Source organism: Molossus molossus, unplaced genomic scaffold (genome assembly GCF_014108415.1).
Source record: "Molossus molossus isolate mMolMol1 unplaced genomic scaffold, mMolMol1.p scaffold_m16_p_2, whole genome shotgun sequence".
NCBI lineage: Eukaryota > Metazoa > Chordata > Mammalia > Chiroptera > Molossidae > Molossus > Molossus molossus.
In genome coordinates, this window is record NW_023425355.1 from 48,447,327 (window position 1) to 48,462,655 (window position 15,329).

At 38.4% G+C, this 15,329-nt stretch overlaps 1 protein-coding gene across 8 annotated transcripts in view; it reads left to right on the top strand.

Moving 5' to 3' along the window:
* Positions 1–15,329, top strand: part of DOCK11 (dedicator of cytokinesis 11) — a 218,800-nt gene that overhangs the window by 111,531 nt on the left and 91,940 nt on the right. For all 8 annotated transcript variants that reach the window (XM_036270311.1, XM_036270309.1, XM_036270310.1 and 5 more), the window contains 7 exons: positions 392–478; positions 1,924–2,013; positions 7,750–7,868; positions 9,752–9,821; positions 9,931–10,056; positions 10,981–11,052; positions 13,137–13,283. In XM_036270311.1, coding sequence (XP_036126204.1) covers positions 392–478; positions 1,924–2,013; positions 7,750–7,868; positions 9,752–9,821; positions 9,931–10,056; positions 10,981–11,052; positions 13,137–13,283 — 711 coding nt within the window. The remainder of the gene's footprint in view (positions 1–391; positions 479–1,923; positions 2,014–7,749; positions 7,869–9,751; positions 9,822–9,930; positions 10,057–10,980; positions 11,053–13,136; positions 13,284–15,329) is intronic.

Sequence of the window (15,329 nt, forward strand, 5' to 3'; positions counted from 1 at the left end):
ACATTGATGTGAAAGGGACACATCGAGTGGCTGCCACCCACATGACCCAACCAGGGCTGGGGATGAACTGCAACTGAAGCACATGCCCTTAGCGGGAACCAAACCCTGGTCTCTCTGGACTGCAGGCCGACGCTCTAACCGCTGAGCCAAACCGGCCAGGGCTCGTAATTCATTTTTTAATGTACTTGTAAAACGATCAGCCTGAGAAGGATTGGAAATTCAAAATGATCTAGGATACATTTATTCTAAAGGCAGCTTATTTTACCCAATACTTCCCTTTGGTGAATCTAACACATTTATTTTTTGAGGGAAAAAATTGAAATGCAAAAAACTGTGATATGTTGCTCATTGCTATATTATAGAAACTCATGTGTGTATTTTCTGTTCCCAGCAATCCAGCGTGGATATTAAGTGGGTAGATGGTGCAAAGCCTTTGTTGAAGATTAAAAGCCACTTAGAGTCTACCATTTATACTCAAGTAAGTGGCTTTATCTGAATTATGTCTGTTTTATTTTTTGTTACTTTTTATTTATTTATTTTTAAATGTTTTTATTGATTTTCTTTAGAGAGAGAAGGGAGAGAGAAACATCGATGCAAGAGCAGAACATTAATTGGCTGCCTCCTGTGCACCCCCTACTGGAGATTGAGTGCCAGACACAGGCATGTACCCTGACTGGTGCACAGGATGATGCCCAACCGAGCCGCACTAGCCAGGGCTATTTTTTTTTAACAGTTTTAGATTTACAGAAAATTTGTGAGGATAGTACAGCATTCCCGTATACCCTTTACCTAGTTTCTCCTGTTATTAACATCTTATATCAGTATGGCACATTTGTTAAAATTAATGAACCAATATTGATACATAATAATTAACTAAGGTCTGTACTTTATTCATATTTCCTTAGGTGTTACCCATTAATGCTCTTTTTTTGTCGCAGGTTTCTATCCAGGACAGCACATACATGTAGTTGTCTTATCTCCTTGGCTGTGACAAGTTCTCAGACTTTCATTGCTTTTGATGACTTTGTCAGTTTTCAGGAGTTACTGGTATCTTGTAGGTATTTTGGAGAAGCTCTTCTATTAGAATTTGTCTGATGCTTTTCTCCTGGTTGGACGGGAGTTGAACACAGAAATTCGAAGTCAGTGGATCATGGGTGGCTAGCTAGTTACTACAGTTGACTCTTAGCTTTAGCATCCATGAAATTACAGTCAAATGTCTGTGGGAAGCCTCAGTCACAGTTTGGCTGGCTGGAGAAGAAGACATCTGTGTTCCTTGATGTGGCTTCTTAAATTTCTTCTTACTTCCCTCTGCCCACGCCACCATTTTATACATGAAGAAACAGGGTCAGTCAGGTTAGGTGATTTACTCAAGATCACACAAGTAATAATTAGAGGAATAAGGTCAAAATCTAAATTTTGTTATTCCAGTTCCTGATTTAGCCTGTGTTGTCCACAAAATCAGTGTATGCTGATTTCATAGAGAACAGCTGAACTCACTTGCCAGTAAAGTGCCGTGATAACTTGGGCACTGTTATTCTGATAATTCAGTGCTGCTATCTGCTTCACCTCGGTTCCCACCTCTGTTCCTGCTCATTTCATTAAAATGTAGAAGCAACCCAACTTCAGAGACTATACTAACAATCAAAAAATGAATTAAAGGAGTATTGACTAGTTGGGTGTAAGTTGTGGCCTACCTGATGTGCTCAGATACATGCTGAATGTACCTGGTCTTGCTGCTTTGTGTGATGGATGGTCAAAAAGCCCATGGGACATGGACACACGTTGGTGGCTGCAGCTGCCGAGTCTGGGCATTAGAATACCTGGATAAATAGGTTTGCAAGATGCAGGAGGAGGGAGAAGGCAGAGCCTGCATTTGAGGGTAATGAATCACATTTCATGTGGCTGTGTCCATCTGTTTTTCAGGATCTACATGTGCACAAATTCTTCCATCATTGCCAGCTGATTCAGTCAGGCTTGAAAGAAGTTCCAGGGGAACTCATTAAATATTTAAAGGTAAATGAACAGCATCTTTCTGTGAAAGGTTTGTTTCTGACTGATGTCTTTCTGTTGCCACATTTTGATGGGAGAGGGGGTCAAACTAACACTTTAAAATACTTTGGACACTATATCCTCAAGAGAACACTTTCTGTTATGTACTTTTCCATCAAGCGACTGTTTAGAAGCAGAGCTACTTCATTAGAATGAAAGTGTTATAGCCAGAATTTGATAACATCTTGTGGAAAAATCTCATGACAATGGTTATTTTAGTTCCAGAAATCGATTTTTCAGGTCTTTTGTCTTCCTGCTGACTAGCCCAGGAAAGGTGGAAAATGCTGTGGGGAAAAGGGCCAGGAGAAACAATCATTTTGCATGAAATAAAATGTGAATGTCCATGCATATAAGACTGTCATCAACCAAAGAAACGTAGTTTTGGCATGTTACATAGGAGAGGATCTTAAGAAATACCATATTTATCAAATGTATTGAGAACACAAGACTTCATTTAGCATGCTAGGACTCAAGTTCATGTCATAAGACCTAGCTGACAGTGACTCTTTCTCTGCTTGTTCCTTTATTAGGTCAGCCACGGTTAGTCTGAGGAATTTTTATTTTTTAAAAATATGTCTTTATTGATTTTTTTAGAGAGAGGGGAAGGGAGAGAGAGAAAAACATGATCAGCTGCCTCCTGTATGCCCCCTACTGGGGATTGAGTCCGAAACCCCAGCATGTGCCCTGACCGGGAATCGAACCGAGACCTCTCAGTCCATGGGACGACTCTCAATCCTCTGAGCCACACAAGCCAGGTGGAATTTTGATTTTTAAATGAAACCTCTATTGGATTTCCCTTTGAACCTATGTTATTGCTTAATGATATTCTCAGGAAACAAAAATGTTCTTTTAGAGAGGTAGTATGACATGGATGGATTCTAGAATCACAGACTGAGTTTGTATCCCAGATCTGTGACTTACCAGCTTTGTGATTAACCTTGGCCAAGTTACTTCACTTTTTGAAGCCTTTGTTTCTTCATCTTTCTCACAAAAATAACAATAATGCCAACTTGTAGGGTGGTTGTGAGGCCGAAGCAAGATAAGGTATCTGCCATGTAGTAGTAATTTATTCCACACTTATTTCTTAAGTACTTCCTCTCTCTCTGTCCTCAACATTGGGAATGTAAGTGAAGAAAGCAATGTCCCTATTGTCAAAGAGCTTGCTTTCTTGTGAAGGCAGATGGACAATAAACAAATAAACAACTAAATATATATATGTTGTGTCTGGTAGTAATAAGTGCTATAAAGCAAACCAAATCTTAGTGAAGGAGAATAAAGGATGATAAGAGGTCCCTCTTAAAGATATAGTATCAGAGAAAATCTCTTTGGTAAAGTGACATTTGACAGAGACCTAAAGGAAATGGCACCAGCTATGTGGATTTCTGAGAGAGAGCTGGGAACAGCAAGTACAAAGGCCCCGAGGAGCTTGCTTGGTGCATTCAAAGGACAGTAGGAATTTCATTGTTGCTGACCCACAGAGTGATAGGCTGTCACATTGGAAAGGTATCTGGGCAAGCTGGTTGGGTTAAGGCCTCATAAACCATGATTAGGAGTTTGAATTGTACCCTGAATGAGATGGGAAACCTTGCAAAGGCTTTGAATAGAGGAGTGGCATCCTGTGACTTTGGTTTTTAAAATATTCTGACTGTCATATTGAAATATACTGACAGGAGAGAAGCAGGGACACAGTTGACACATGGTAGCTATTATTGTTAATTATCACTAAGAAGTCTATTAATAATCTAACTTTCAAATCCTTTCCTCAGGTAATGTTTAGAACTCCAGCTCTGTGGATAAATGAATGCTTAGTCTATTAAGATCTTTGAGTGTTTCTCCAGTGGGGAAGCTTTGTAAAGGTTTTTTACAGATTGGAATGGAGCAGGACATCATTTTCATACAGTGTTAGTTATTCTTAAAACAGAAAGAAGAAAGTACTCATATTTGTATTTATTGAAATTTTTGACATTTGTTACCTGTGCTCTCCCTCTAGTGGCAGTGAGTGAAATGCCATATGATTAACAACTACCTGTTGAGTTCTTATCAAGGATTTAATATTTCCTTAGATGCTGTGGGGCTTGTGTAGAAGAATAAGTTAGGGTCATTGTCCATAGAGATCTTACTGCCTAATTGGAGAGACAGTACGCACATAAGTTAAATGAGAATAGAAGTCAGCAGTACAAATGATAGTCCAAAGCAGTATTTTTTTATTTATTTAGTCATTTGTCAAATATTGAGCACCTACTATGGGCCAGATAGTGTACTGGGTGCTGGGAATATAATGGGGAATAGATCCAATAACATACCTGTGGTAGTTGGCGTAGAGAGGCTATAACTGAGTAATTTTATTTATTTTTTAAATCCTCACCAAAGGATATTTTTCCATTCATTTTCAGACAGAGTGGGAGGCAGACAGGGAGAGAGAGAGAGAGAGAGAAACATTGATGTGAGAGAGACATATCAGTTGGTTGCCTCCCTCATGACCTGGACCAGGGTCGGGGACCAAACCGAAACTGAGGCATGTGCCCTTGACCGGAATCGAACCCGCAACTCTTTGGTCCACAGGCTGACAGACCTGAGTAAGTGATTTTAGATAGAGAATAGTGCTGTGAATAAAATAGAACAGGTTAATGAGATCTCACATGACCAGGAATGCAGTACAGTTGGCCCTCGTTTATCGCAGTTAATCAGCTCCAGACTCTACCGAGATAAATGAATTTTCGCCAAGTGGGATTCTTTATTTATACCAGTCGTCCCTCACCATTTCGCACTTTGGCTTTCGCAGCTTCACTCTATTACGGTTTTTTCAAATATGGTATGGTATTAGAAAAAAACATGATAGAGTGAAGCCGTGAAAGTTGAAGCGCAAAGTGGCAAGGTACAACTATATAGATAGAGCTGTCAGGGAAGGCCTTTCTGAGGAGATGATGTATTAAGCTGAAAAGAGACTGATGAGAGGAAGAAAAACATAGGTGATAATGCTGTGTTAAAGGGTAACGATATTGCAGCAGGTGTAAACCCCTTGTGATGGCATGTTTGAAGAACAAAAAGAAAAAGAAAAGACAGTGCAGCTAGAGCACAGTGAGCAGTGAGGGGAGAGGATAGCATGAGATGAATTTGGATAGGCAGTGTCCTGTAGGCATAGGAAGCCCTCGACAGCTTTTTGTTCATGGTGTTTTGTTTTGTTTTCCACAAGGGAAAATGACATTGAATGTGCCTTTTATAAAGAATCCTCTGACTGTAATCTTGAGAATAAATGACAGAGGAACAACACTGGTGCAGGGAGATCAACTCTGCATGCGATGCCCATATCTCTTTTCTCTTGTGCATTATCCCACTTATCTTTTAAACTTCCTCCTCTCGGACATTCCCTGCCCACCAGCAGATTCAGTTGCTGCTTCCTTTGTGCATTTTGTATATACCACTATTGTACTCTTTGTTGTTTGTGTTGTACTGATTTAGTTCCATGTCTTTTTCCCTTATAGACTGGGAATGGCTTGGTGGTAGGAACCATGTTTTCTTTAGATGTGCTTGACAATTGGAAGCTCATTCAGTGTACCTCTGTTGAATGAGTGAACAAATGACTTCATGGAAGTGGAGGTTTGAAGTTGACTTGGAGCCAAAATTTGGATAGAAACTGTGAACAAATGCACGAAAGTAGGAATGCATGTGATACATGTATTCAAGGAGCAGTTAAAGATACCAGTTTGGTCTTGTGAAGAAAGATGAGTGTTAAGGCTAAAAATGTAGGTTGAGTCTTAAGTAACATGGACTTAATATCCTAGGTCAGAGTTTCTTAATCTTGGTACTTATTGACATTTTGGGCAGGATAATTATTTGTTGTAATGAGCTGTCCTGTGCTTTGTAGGATGTTTAGCAATATCCCTGGCCTCTACCCACTAAATGTCAGTAGCACCCCCAGTAGTGATGACACAAAATGTCTCTAGACATTACCAGATGTCCTGGGGGGAGGGGGCAAAGTGACCACTGAGACCCACTCTCCTTGGTGATGGAGAGGCTTCAAAAAAATCTTGCCAGGAGGGCCCTGGCTGGTTTGGCTCAGTGGTTGGAGCGTCGGCCTGCGGTACAGAGAGACCCGGGTTCGGTTCCTGCTAAGGGCATGTACCTCGGTTGCAGTTTGTCCCCGGCCCTGGTTGGTCATGCAGGTGGCAGCCACTCGATGTGTCCCTTCACATCGATGTTTCTCTCTCTCTCTTCCTATCTCTCCCTCCCGCTCTATATGAACAAAAAATGGAAAAATGTCCTCGGGTGAGGATAAAAAAAAAAAAAAAAATCTTGCCAGGAGGTAGTATGATGTAATGAGTATTTGAGGAAGATTAATTGGATATGAGAGTTAGGTATATTGGGATTAAAGAGAAATTGTACAGAGACCTACTAGAAAATTATTAGACTGTTTTGGTTATGGGTTAGAAGATCATGGAAAGGGATGATGGTAGTAAGGGTAGAAGAAAGGGGGAGGGGGAAGGAAGGAAAAACTTAAAGGATAGATCATTACTCCTTGAGCTCAATATCTTGCCTTATATATCTGATTGTAGAGAAGTTACACAGAGATCTAAGAGGTCACTGTTGAGGTGACTCAGATATAGATGACACTGTCCTGAAAACAGATGGTGAGAATAAAGATGGTAAGGTGAAGCAGAAGTTAGGGAGTCTGAAAGATAAATATTGAGTTCCTTAGTCACAGAGGCTTATCTCATCTACCTCAGTATTTCCCATAGCACTAAACATTGAATTGATGTAGTAGGAGGTGCTCAGTGAGATTTCTTTCAATTCGTTGGTTGTCTGGTTGCCTAAATGAGTATGTAAATGAATGAGTGAATGAATGAATGTGGCAAGAAGGAGAGGAAGAAGAAAGAAACTTTACAAATTGTGCTGCTGCATGTATCATTTCTGGGTGTATATGAACACATTTCTTTTTTAAAATATGTTTTTATTGATTTTTTAGAGAGAGAGGAAGGGAGAGAGAAACATCGATGTGAAAGACATACGTTGATCAGCTGCCTCTCGCACGCCCCTTACTGGGGATTGAGCCTGTAACCCGGCCATGTGCCCTGACCGGTAATCAAACCCAGATTTAGTCCATGGGACGTCGCTCAATCCACTGAGCCACCCCGGCCGGGCCACATTTCTTCTTTTTGATGTTAACCTACTTATGTCTAGAAGCAGTGCTAGTACTTTTAAGAAATGTATTATGAGGGTATTAGAATGCAGAACTGACTAAGTTCTGTAGATGGTGCCAGTGTAAAGCCAACTATATATAGAAACATACTTTATTGAATCCCACGTAACTTCTCACCAGACTAACTAATAGCCCACATTCCCTTGTAAAGCTTACTGAGTGCTCAGGCCTAGTAGGTGTCTCTAGTACCTCCAAACGCATCTGCTCTCTCCTCAGTTCAGTGTTGGTTTATCAAGAGTCAGTTGTCTTTATTCCAAAACCTGTTTATCTCAGTAATACTTGTTATCTTCAGGAAGGTATTTACTAGTAAATATACTAAGAAGACCTGACTGCCAAAGTAGAAATGCAGATAAAATAGTTGACAAAGTCCCCTATTCCATGAAGCTCACATTCAAATGAGTTTATGTTCTAGTGAATATTTCTCATTACTTAATTTTTTGTTGTTTCACATTTGTAAGTTATATCATATTTCTGTTTTCATGACTAATACTGACTTATTTTAGTGTTTACATGCCATGGAGATCCAAGTCATGATACAGTTTCTACCTGTAATTCTTATGCAACTCTTCAGAGTTCTCACAAATATGACCCATGAAGATGACGTTCCTATCAACTGCACCATGTGAGTTTGTCTTGTAATATCAAGAAACAACTTTTGTTTCCTTTTACATTTCTTCATTTTAAGTATAAATTGATCTTCCAAACAAGAACCCAAAAATCAGAAATTTAATATCAGTTTTGTTTAGTTTCATGTTTCCCAGATGAGGGAAATTGTATCCCCAGGGATTGATGGTACCGTAAGCCATTGGATAAACTTACTGTTTCCTTGACCAGGGGTTCTAACACTGTACTGCATGGTAGAATCACCTGGGGAGCTTTTAAAAATCCCTCTGCTAGATACACTTTATACCAATTAAACCAGAATCTCTGGCAGTAGAACTTAACATTATTATTTTTTTTAAGTTTCCCAGGTGATTCCATAATGCAACAGAGTCTGAGAACCATTGCTCTTTTTTAAAAAAAATATGTTTATATTGATTTTTTTTAGAAAGAGGAAGGGAGAGAGAGATAGAAACATCAATGTGAGAGAGAAACATTGATTGGCTGCCTACTGGGGATCAAGCTTGCAACCCAGGCATGTGCCCTGACCGGGAATCGAACCAGGAACTCTCGTCAATGGGACGGCGCTCACTTCATTGAGCCACACCAGCCGGGCGAGAACTGCGCTTGACCAGTATTGTCCAATAGAACTTTCTCTAATTGTGGAAATGTACTACTATACTTGTGCTGTCCAATATGACAGCCATTAGCCACATTTAGCTATTGAGCACATGAAATGTGGCTTGTGTAACTGACAAACTGACTCTTTTTTGTGTTCCATTTAAACTTATATATCCACTTGTGGCTGGTGGCTCAAATACATTGGACAGAGTGGCCCTAAGCCATCCATTTTTACTTGAAAAGGTAAAGGAGTGTTATTTTTATATGAAACAAATATGGTTATGTTGTAAACAAAATGCACCAAAATTTTGAAATTCAAACAGGAGACAAAAAAAAAAATCATGAGCTCAGCGCTGGATGTTTCTGGTCTTGCTGCTTCTGCTGTTGCCACCATCAGGACTCAGGCTAGCACACCTGCACACTGGTTTCTCTTCTCCGCTTGCTATTGGGAATACTCTGGTTGGAAATTTAAGAAGCATTCTTGTCCAGGGGTTCTTAAAATGTGATTCCCAGATCAGCAGCATCAGTATCACCTGGGAACTTATTTAAAGTGATAATCATTGAACTTCACTCCAGACTTAAAAAATCAGAAACTATGGGAGAAAGGCTGAGCAGTCTGCCCTTGGGGTGATTCTGATGATACAGGCTAAAGTTTGAGAACCATTGCTAATCTCTTATCTTCTCATTAGAGGGAATTTTAATATTTACCTCACTCAACATCTTTTTTTTTTTCCAATCCTCACCTGAGGATTTTTTTTTTAATTTATCTTCAGATAGAGTGGAGTGGGGAGGGGAGAAAGAGAGAGAGAGGAAGAGAGGAAGAGAGAGAGAGAAAGAAAGAAAAACATTGATGTGAGAGAGAGACATTGACTGGTTGCCTCCCGCAGGACCCTGGCCAGGGCTGGGGATAAACCTCAACCAAGGTACATGTCCTTTACTGGAATCAGACCCGTGACTCATTGGTCTGCAGACCGACACTCTAACCGCTGAGCCAGACTGGCCAGGGCTCATTCAACATCTTTTACTATATAGTAGCTATGACCATACTTCAAACATATACAGAGATTTAAAAAGTAGGTGAAACATCTCGGTTGCGAAAATAAAATGTCCTTTTTTTGGGAAAGCAATTAGATGCAAACTACCATTACATCTTATACAATCATTTCACCTTTAATTATTCAGGCAGTGATGGGTATTTTTAGTGTTAGATATGGTGATCTTATCTAACAGTCAAACTATGGTAATTGTAGCCTGACATGCTGACTTTTGTGAATGTTGTTTCAGGGTTCTGTTACATATTGTATCCAAGTGTCACGAAGAAGGCTTGGATAATTATTTAAGATCCTTCATAAAGGTTTGTGGAATAAACTTATTTTGTGAGCAGTTTACTTTGTGTGAGAATTTTGTCTTATGGTTCTTTCTTTAATTTAAATTTAATAAAGAAATTCTTTCTTTATTTGTAGTATAGCTTTCGATCTGAAAAACCAAGTGCTCCCCAGGCCCAGCTAATACATGAAACTCTGGCTACTACAATGATAGCAATATTGAAACAGTCTGCAGACTTTTTAGCAATAAACAAAATGCTAAAGGTAAGGAAACATGATGCAACAGGGGGAAAAAGCAACTAGAGATATACCCTCCCATTTCAGTTCTAGTCTTTCATCATGTTCTCACGTGACCCTCACTTTCCTTGTCACTTTGCTCATGCATTCTTTTTCCTCAGGTTCTCCAGAATGTTATTCTCTTCAACCTCCTCATGCACCCCCTGCCCTCAGTTGAATGTGTAATACAAATAATTTTGGATCGGGTAGACCTGGGTTAAACTTATATATCCACCACTTAATAGTTCTGTGACCTGGGGCTGTTATTTAGCATCTCTGAGTTTCAATCCCTTATTTCTAAAATACAAGCAACAATTTAAGACATCATTTCTGGCATTTAATAGGCACTCAAATGGTGGCTGTTATTATTGTCATTATTTTTACAATTTCTGTTGTTAATGGTAGAATTTCAATTTCAGGTATCTTAGGATATGTCTGTTTGAGGCTTCTCTGTACCCTTTAAATTACAGTATGTAGGCCACCATCTATGCTACATGAGCTAGCCCCAATGTTATACCAAGGGCAGGGTTGGGTCCCCTACTGGGTACAGGCAATCATGAGATTTACTGTTTGTACAGAATTTAAAAGCAATAGTAAAACAAACTAAAAGTTTGTTTGCTCTTATCACCATGTGTAGGAAATTCAAAACAATGTCAATGTTAAAACATCTTTTTCCACTAGGCAAATATTCTTACCAAAAGCCCATTTGTACCTCACAGTTGACTCTGAGGTACATTACTTTTTTGCCTACACCATTTGCATGTATTCTGTGGAACTTTTATTGTGAATTGGAATCACTTTAAAATGTTATTCAAGTTAGAGACAAGACCCATATGGATTTGTTAAACTTTGATAAGCTTCAAAGATTTAGGTAATTATTAAAGATTGATTTTATTTATTTGTTTATTTTAGTACTCATGGTTTTTCTTTGAAATCATTTCAAAATCTATGGCCACATACTTGTTGGAAGAGAATAAAATTAAGGTAAGTAAGCTTAATGGTAACACTTATAGATGAAGAAGCCTAATTCTATTCACAGGTGGTCATTACATGCAAAGCCTCCTTATATTTAAGGGCTCTTACACAGATTTTTCAATTTTGCTTTAAATTATGTATTGCATAGCCACTAGAGGAAACATTATGGAGGTTTCTAAAAAGATTAAAAATGGGACTACCTTATGATCCAGTGATTCCTCTTCTGGGTATACATTTGAAGAAACCCAAAACACTAATTCGAAAGAATATGTGCACCCCTATGTCCATTGTGTTGTTATTTACAATATCCAAGCTATGGAAGCAACGCAAGTGCCCACCAATAGACGAGTGGATAAAAAAGTGGTGGTGGTGTGTGTATATATAATGAAATATTACTAGGCAATAAAAAATAATGAAATCTTACCATTTGCAACAGTATGAGTGGACCTAGAGGATATTATGCTAAGGAAAAAACAAATACCAAATGTCAGAGAAAGACAAATACCATATGATTTCACTTATATGTAGAAGCTAAAGAACAATATAAACAAACAAACATACTCATAGACATAGAACAGACTGATGGTTGTCAGAGGGAACTGTGTGAAAAAGGTGAAGGGATTAAGAAGTGCAAGCTGGTAGTTACAAATAATCATGGGGATGTGAAGTATAGCATAGGGTATATAATAACTATGGTGCTAGTTAGGTACTAGTAATATCGGAGGAACACTTTGTAAAGTATATGATTGTCTTAAGAACTGTGTTGTACATATGAAACTGACACAAAATAATATTGAATGTTAACTGTAATTGAAAAATAAAAAAAATTTAAAGGTATTGCATAAATCTGAGGTCTGACATTGACAATTCATATTTCTTAAAGTCTAATCTTGAGATGATCTTTTTTTTTTTTTTTTTTATCCTCACCCGAGGACGTTTTTCCATTTTTTGTTCAGGTAGAGCGGGAGGGAGAGAGAGGAACAGAGAGAGAGAGAAACATCGACGTGAAGGGACACATCGAGTGGCTGCCACCCGCACGACCAACCAGGGCCAGGGACAAACTGCAACCGAGGTACGCGCCCTTAGCGGGGACCGAATCCGGGTCTCTCAGGACCGCAGGCCGACGCTCTAACCGCTGAGCCAAACCGGCCAGGGCTTGAGATGATCTTTTACTTAGATTCTTTAATATTAGTTATTTGCCATGTAAAATATATTATCTTTGAAGTTTTCCATCTGTTTATGGTTTTAAAATGTCTGTGTTGAAAATATTCATTTCAAATAACAAGTACCAAATCAGAAGTAACCTTTCTTTTAGAACGATCTAGGCATGTACAAGGTTTAAAACACTTTGTGAAGCCCAGCCAGTGTGGCTCAGTGGTGGAGCATTGACCCATGCACTAAGAGGTCACCAGTTCAATTCCCAGTTAGGACACATGCCCGGGTTGTGAGCCCGATCCCCAGTGTGGGGTGTGCGGGAGGCAGCCAATCGATGTTCTGTCTCATCGATGTTTCTCTCTCTCTCCCTCTCCCTTCCTCTCTTTCTAAAATCAATAAAGAAAAAAGTATTAAAATTAATTTAAAAAAACACTTTGTGCAATCGATGTGTTCCTGGAATGTGGTATATACATTTAATTGTGTTTTCAAACTGTTTTAAGGTACAAAGAAATTTTCATGGTTATATATAACTTGTAAAGCCAAGACTTGTAAATAGAAAAAAAATTAATGTCATATGTATAATTTTTTTAATAATTTTCAGAGAAAGGATTTATTTACTGAAATTGAGAAGCAAAGATACGTCTTTATTTTGTGTGTCAGGAAAAAAAATGGAATAAAAACCTGGGATATGTCTGTATCTAAGGGACATGACTCTAATGTTAGGTCAGAATTACCTACTCTTATTGGTGATTTTAGCCAGTTAAATTATTAAAGGTTCATGTAGTTCCTATAGTGATTTAAAATTTTCATTTTGAAGTTGGGAGAAAGTTATACTCATAACATACACCTTTTTATGTAGAATGTATGTGAAAATAAAAATGGCAATTGATTCAGACCTTTTGCAACTCTGACTTTTTCCTATACCTGTTTAATTTAAGCTTCCCAGAGGCCAGAGATTTCCTGAGACATATCATAATGTCTTACATTCCTTGCTTCTTGCAATAATTCCCCATGTGACTATTCGCTATGCGGAGATTCCTGATGAGTCCAGAAATGTCAATTATAGTTTGGCTAGCTTCCTGAAGGTGAGTTAAAGGTGCCTAGAACATGGTAGGAAATTACTTTTCACCAATATCTTATTGAAAGCCAAAGAAAAAAAATTAGTTAATTTCTAGAGATTCAGCTAGGTCTTTTTATAAAGCTGCTGGAGAAACTTGTAAGTGAATTGATTTATCAGTTGTGTTAAACAGCCAAAATTTGATTCTTTTCCTTCCACTGAAATGGCTAGTTAATTAAATTAGAGGCCCCACACAGGTGGCTTAGCCAGAGGCATGTTTTGCTTGTTTTACATGATATTTTTTCAAATATATTAATTTGAGTGCCTTTAGGTAGGTTGCCAAAATCTACATCACTCCTTAGCATACCCCTGACTCTATGCATTTACATCACTTCTCTGACCCCTGTTGGCCTTTTGAACTTGCAGCTCTTGCAGTAAAGCTACCTGTTTACTGATGTAACCACAGTCTACATGTTGCTAATACATGTAGATGCAAATTGATAATTCTGGTCAGTGAGATTATATTGTTTGAGAAATACCAGAAACTTTTATAGTAACAGAAAACAGTGCATTATCGTTATATTTTGTTGTTATCTGCATGTAAGGGGCAGTGCTAGAATGCAATGCTATAAAGTGGGTAACAACACTATTTGATTTGTTGCAGAGAAGGGGCATGGGTTTGTAATGCACTTAGTTTTGACTTGCTTCTTTCCATTCCCCCTCTTGTCATAGCTCTTTATCATGTGTCAACCTTCCATTAAGAACCTGATGGTCAATAATACAATCAAGCAGTTTAGATGTCTAACATTACCCTCATTTTCTTAAAACTCACAGCCAGGTGTCAGATCTCCAGAGTATGATTTTCTGATATAACACCTCTCTTTGCCAGAATGAAAATAAAGTTTTAACACTACTGTATAAGACTTATATAGTAAAAACCAAACATGCACATATCTTTTTAAAGTGAACTAAGGATGAGACTATTTGACTGTAAGATCTGTCTTCCATGGTGTTTAAACATTTTTCCACCTTCTATGTGAGGCTTCAAAGATTCAAGAGGCTGTCTTTGTAAGCACATTCAAATGCATATACAAGATAAAGTGTGATGACTGTACTGAAAGATTAAAAAGTACAATAGGAAAACATGAAAGAGGGATTATAACCAGGGAATATGAATAGAGACTAGAAGCATAGTTCCCCAAAACAAGAGTTGAAGGTGTTGCAGATAGAGGATCCTGAACAAAGGTGTGATGTGCACATTCAGAAATTGTTAAGGGATAAGCAAGAAAGGCAATGTGCAGAGAATTTAGGATGTGTGGAATTAGAGCTGGTAAGGCTATCTGGTACCAGAAAATGGAAGACCTTAGATATTTGGCTAAGGAATTTAGATTGTGATTTGTAAGTAATGGAGGAACACCAGAGATTTTTTTTTTAGGATAATTTTATTGCTGCTATGATGGAAGAAGTGAGGAAAAGATGAGTTAAGAGAACTAGTTAGAAGATAAATCCCTGCCCCTTGTCTGCCTGGCAGAGTCCATTCATCTTTTAGAAGCTCAGTTCTTCCCTAACCTTCCCATGCAGTGTCAATGGCGATTCCCTTCTGGTTTTACCCGTCCTTCATATACTTCTTACTATGCTGTATTTTACTTATTTATTCATATTTATCATTGGACAAGAGTCAAGACTGTGTCTTATTCACCTTTGTATTTCTCTAGAATGTAATACATTGTCTCAAACACAGTAGATCCTCAGAATCTTTGTTGGTTGAATCAATAAATATAAGCCTACCTCATTAATCTAAGAGGTGAGTGGTGATGAGGTTCTGACCTATGGTAGTAGCAGTGGAAGTTGAAAGGGAGGGAGGGTGAGAAGTGTGAAGTGAACCACTGGTTAATCAAACACTGAGTTTCTTCTATTTTACAGGAATATTCTAGGCACTATGGAGAACACAAACAAAAAGAGAGTTTCTATTGTCCTAGCTAGGTGAAAACACAGGGAAATAATAAGTAAAATATAAGCTAGTAAGAATAAAGTGCTTAAAAGGACCTGTGGACCAAGGTGGTTAAGAAAGATG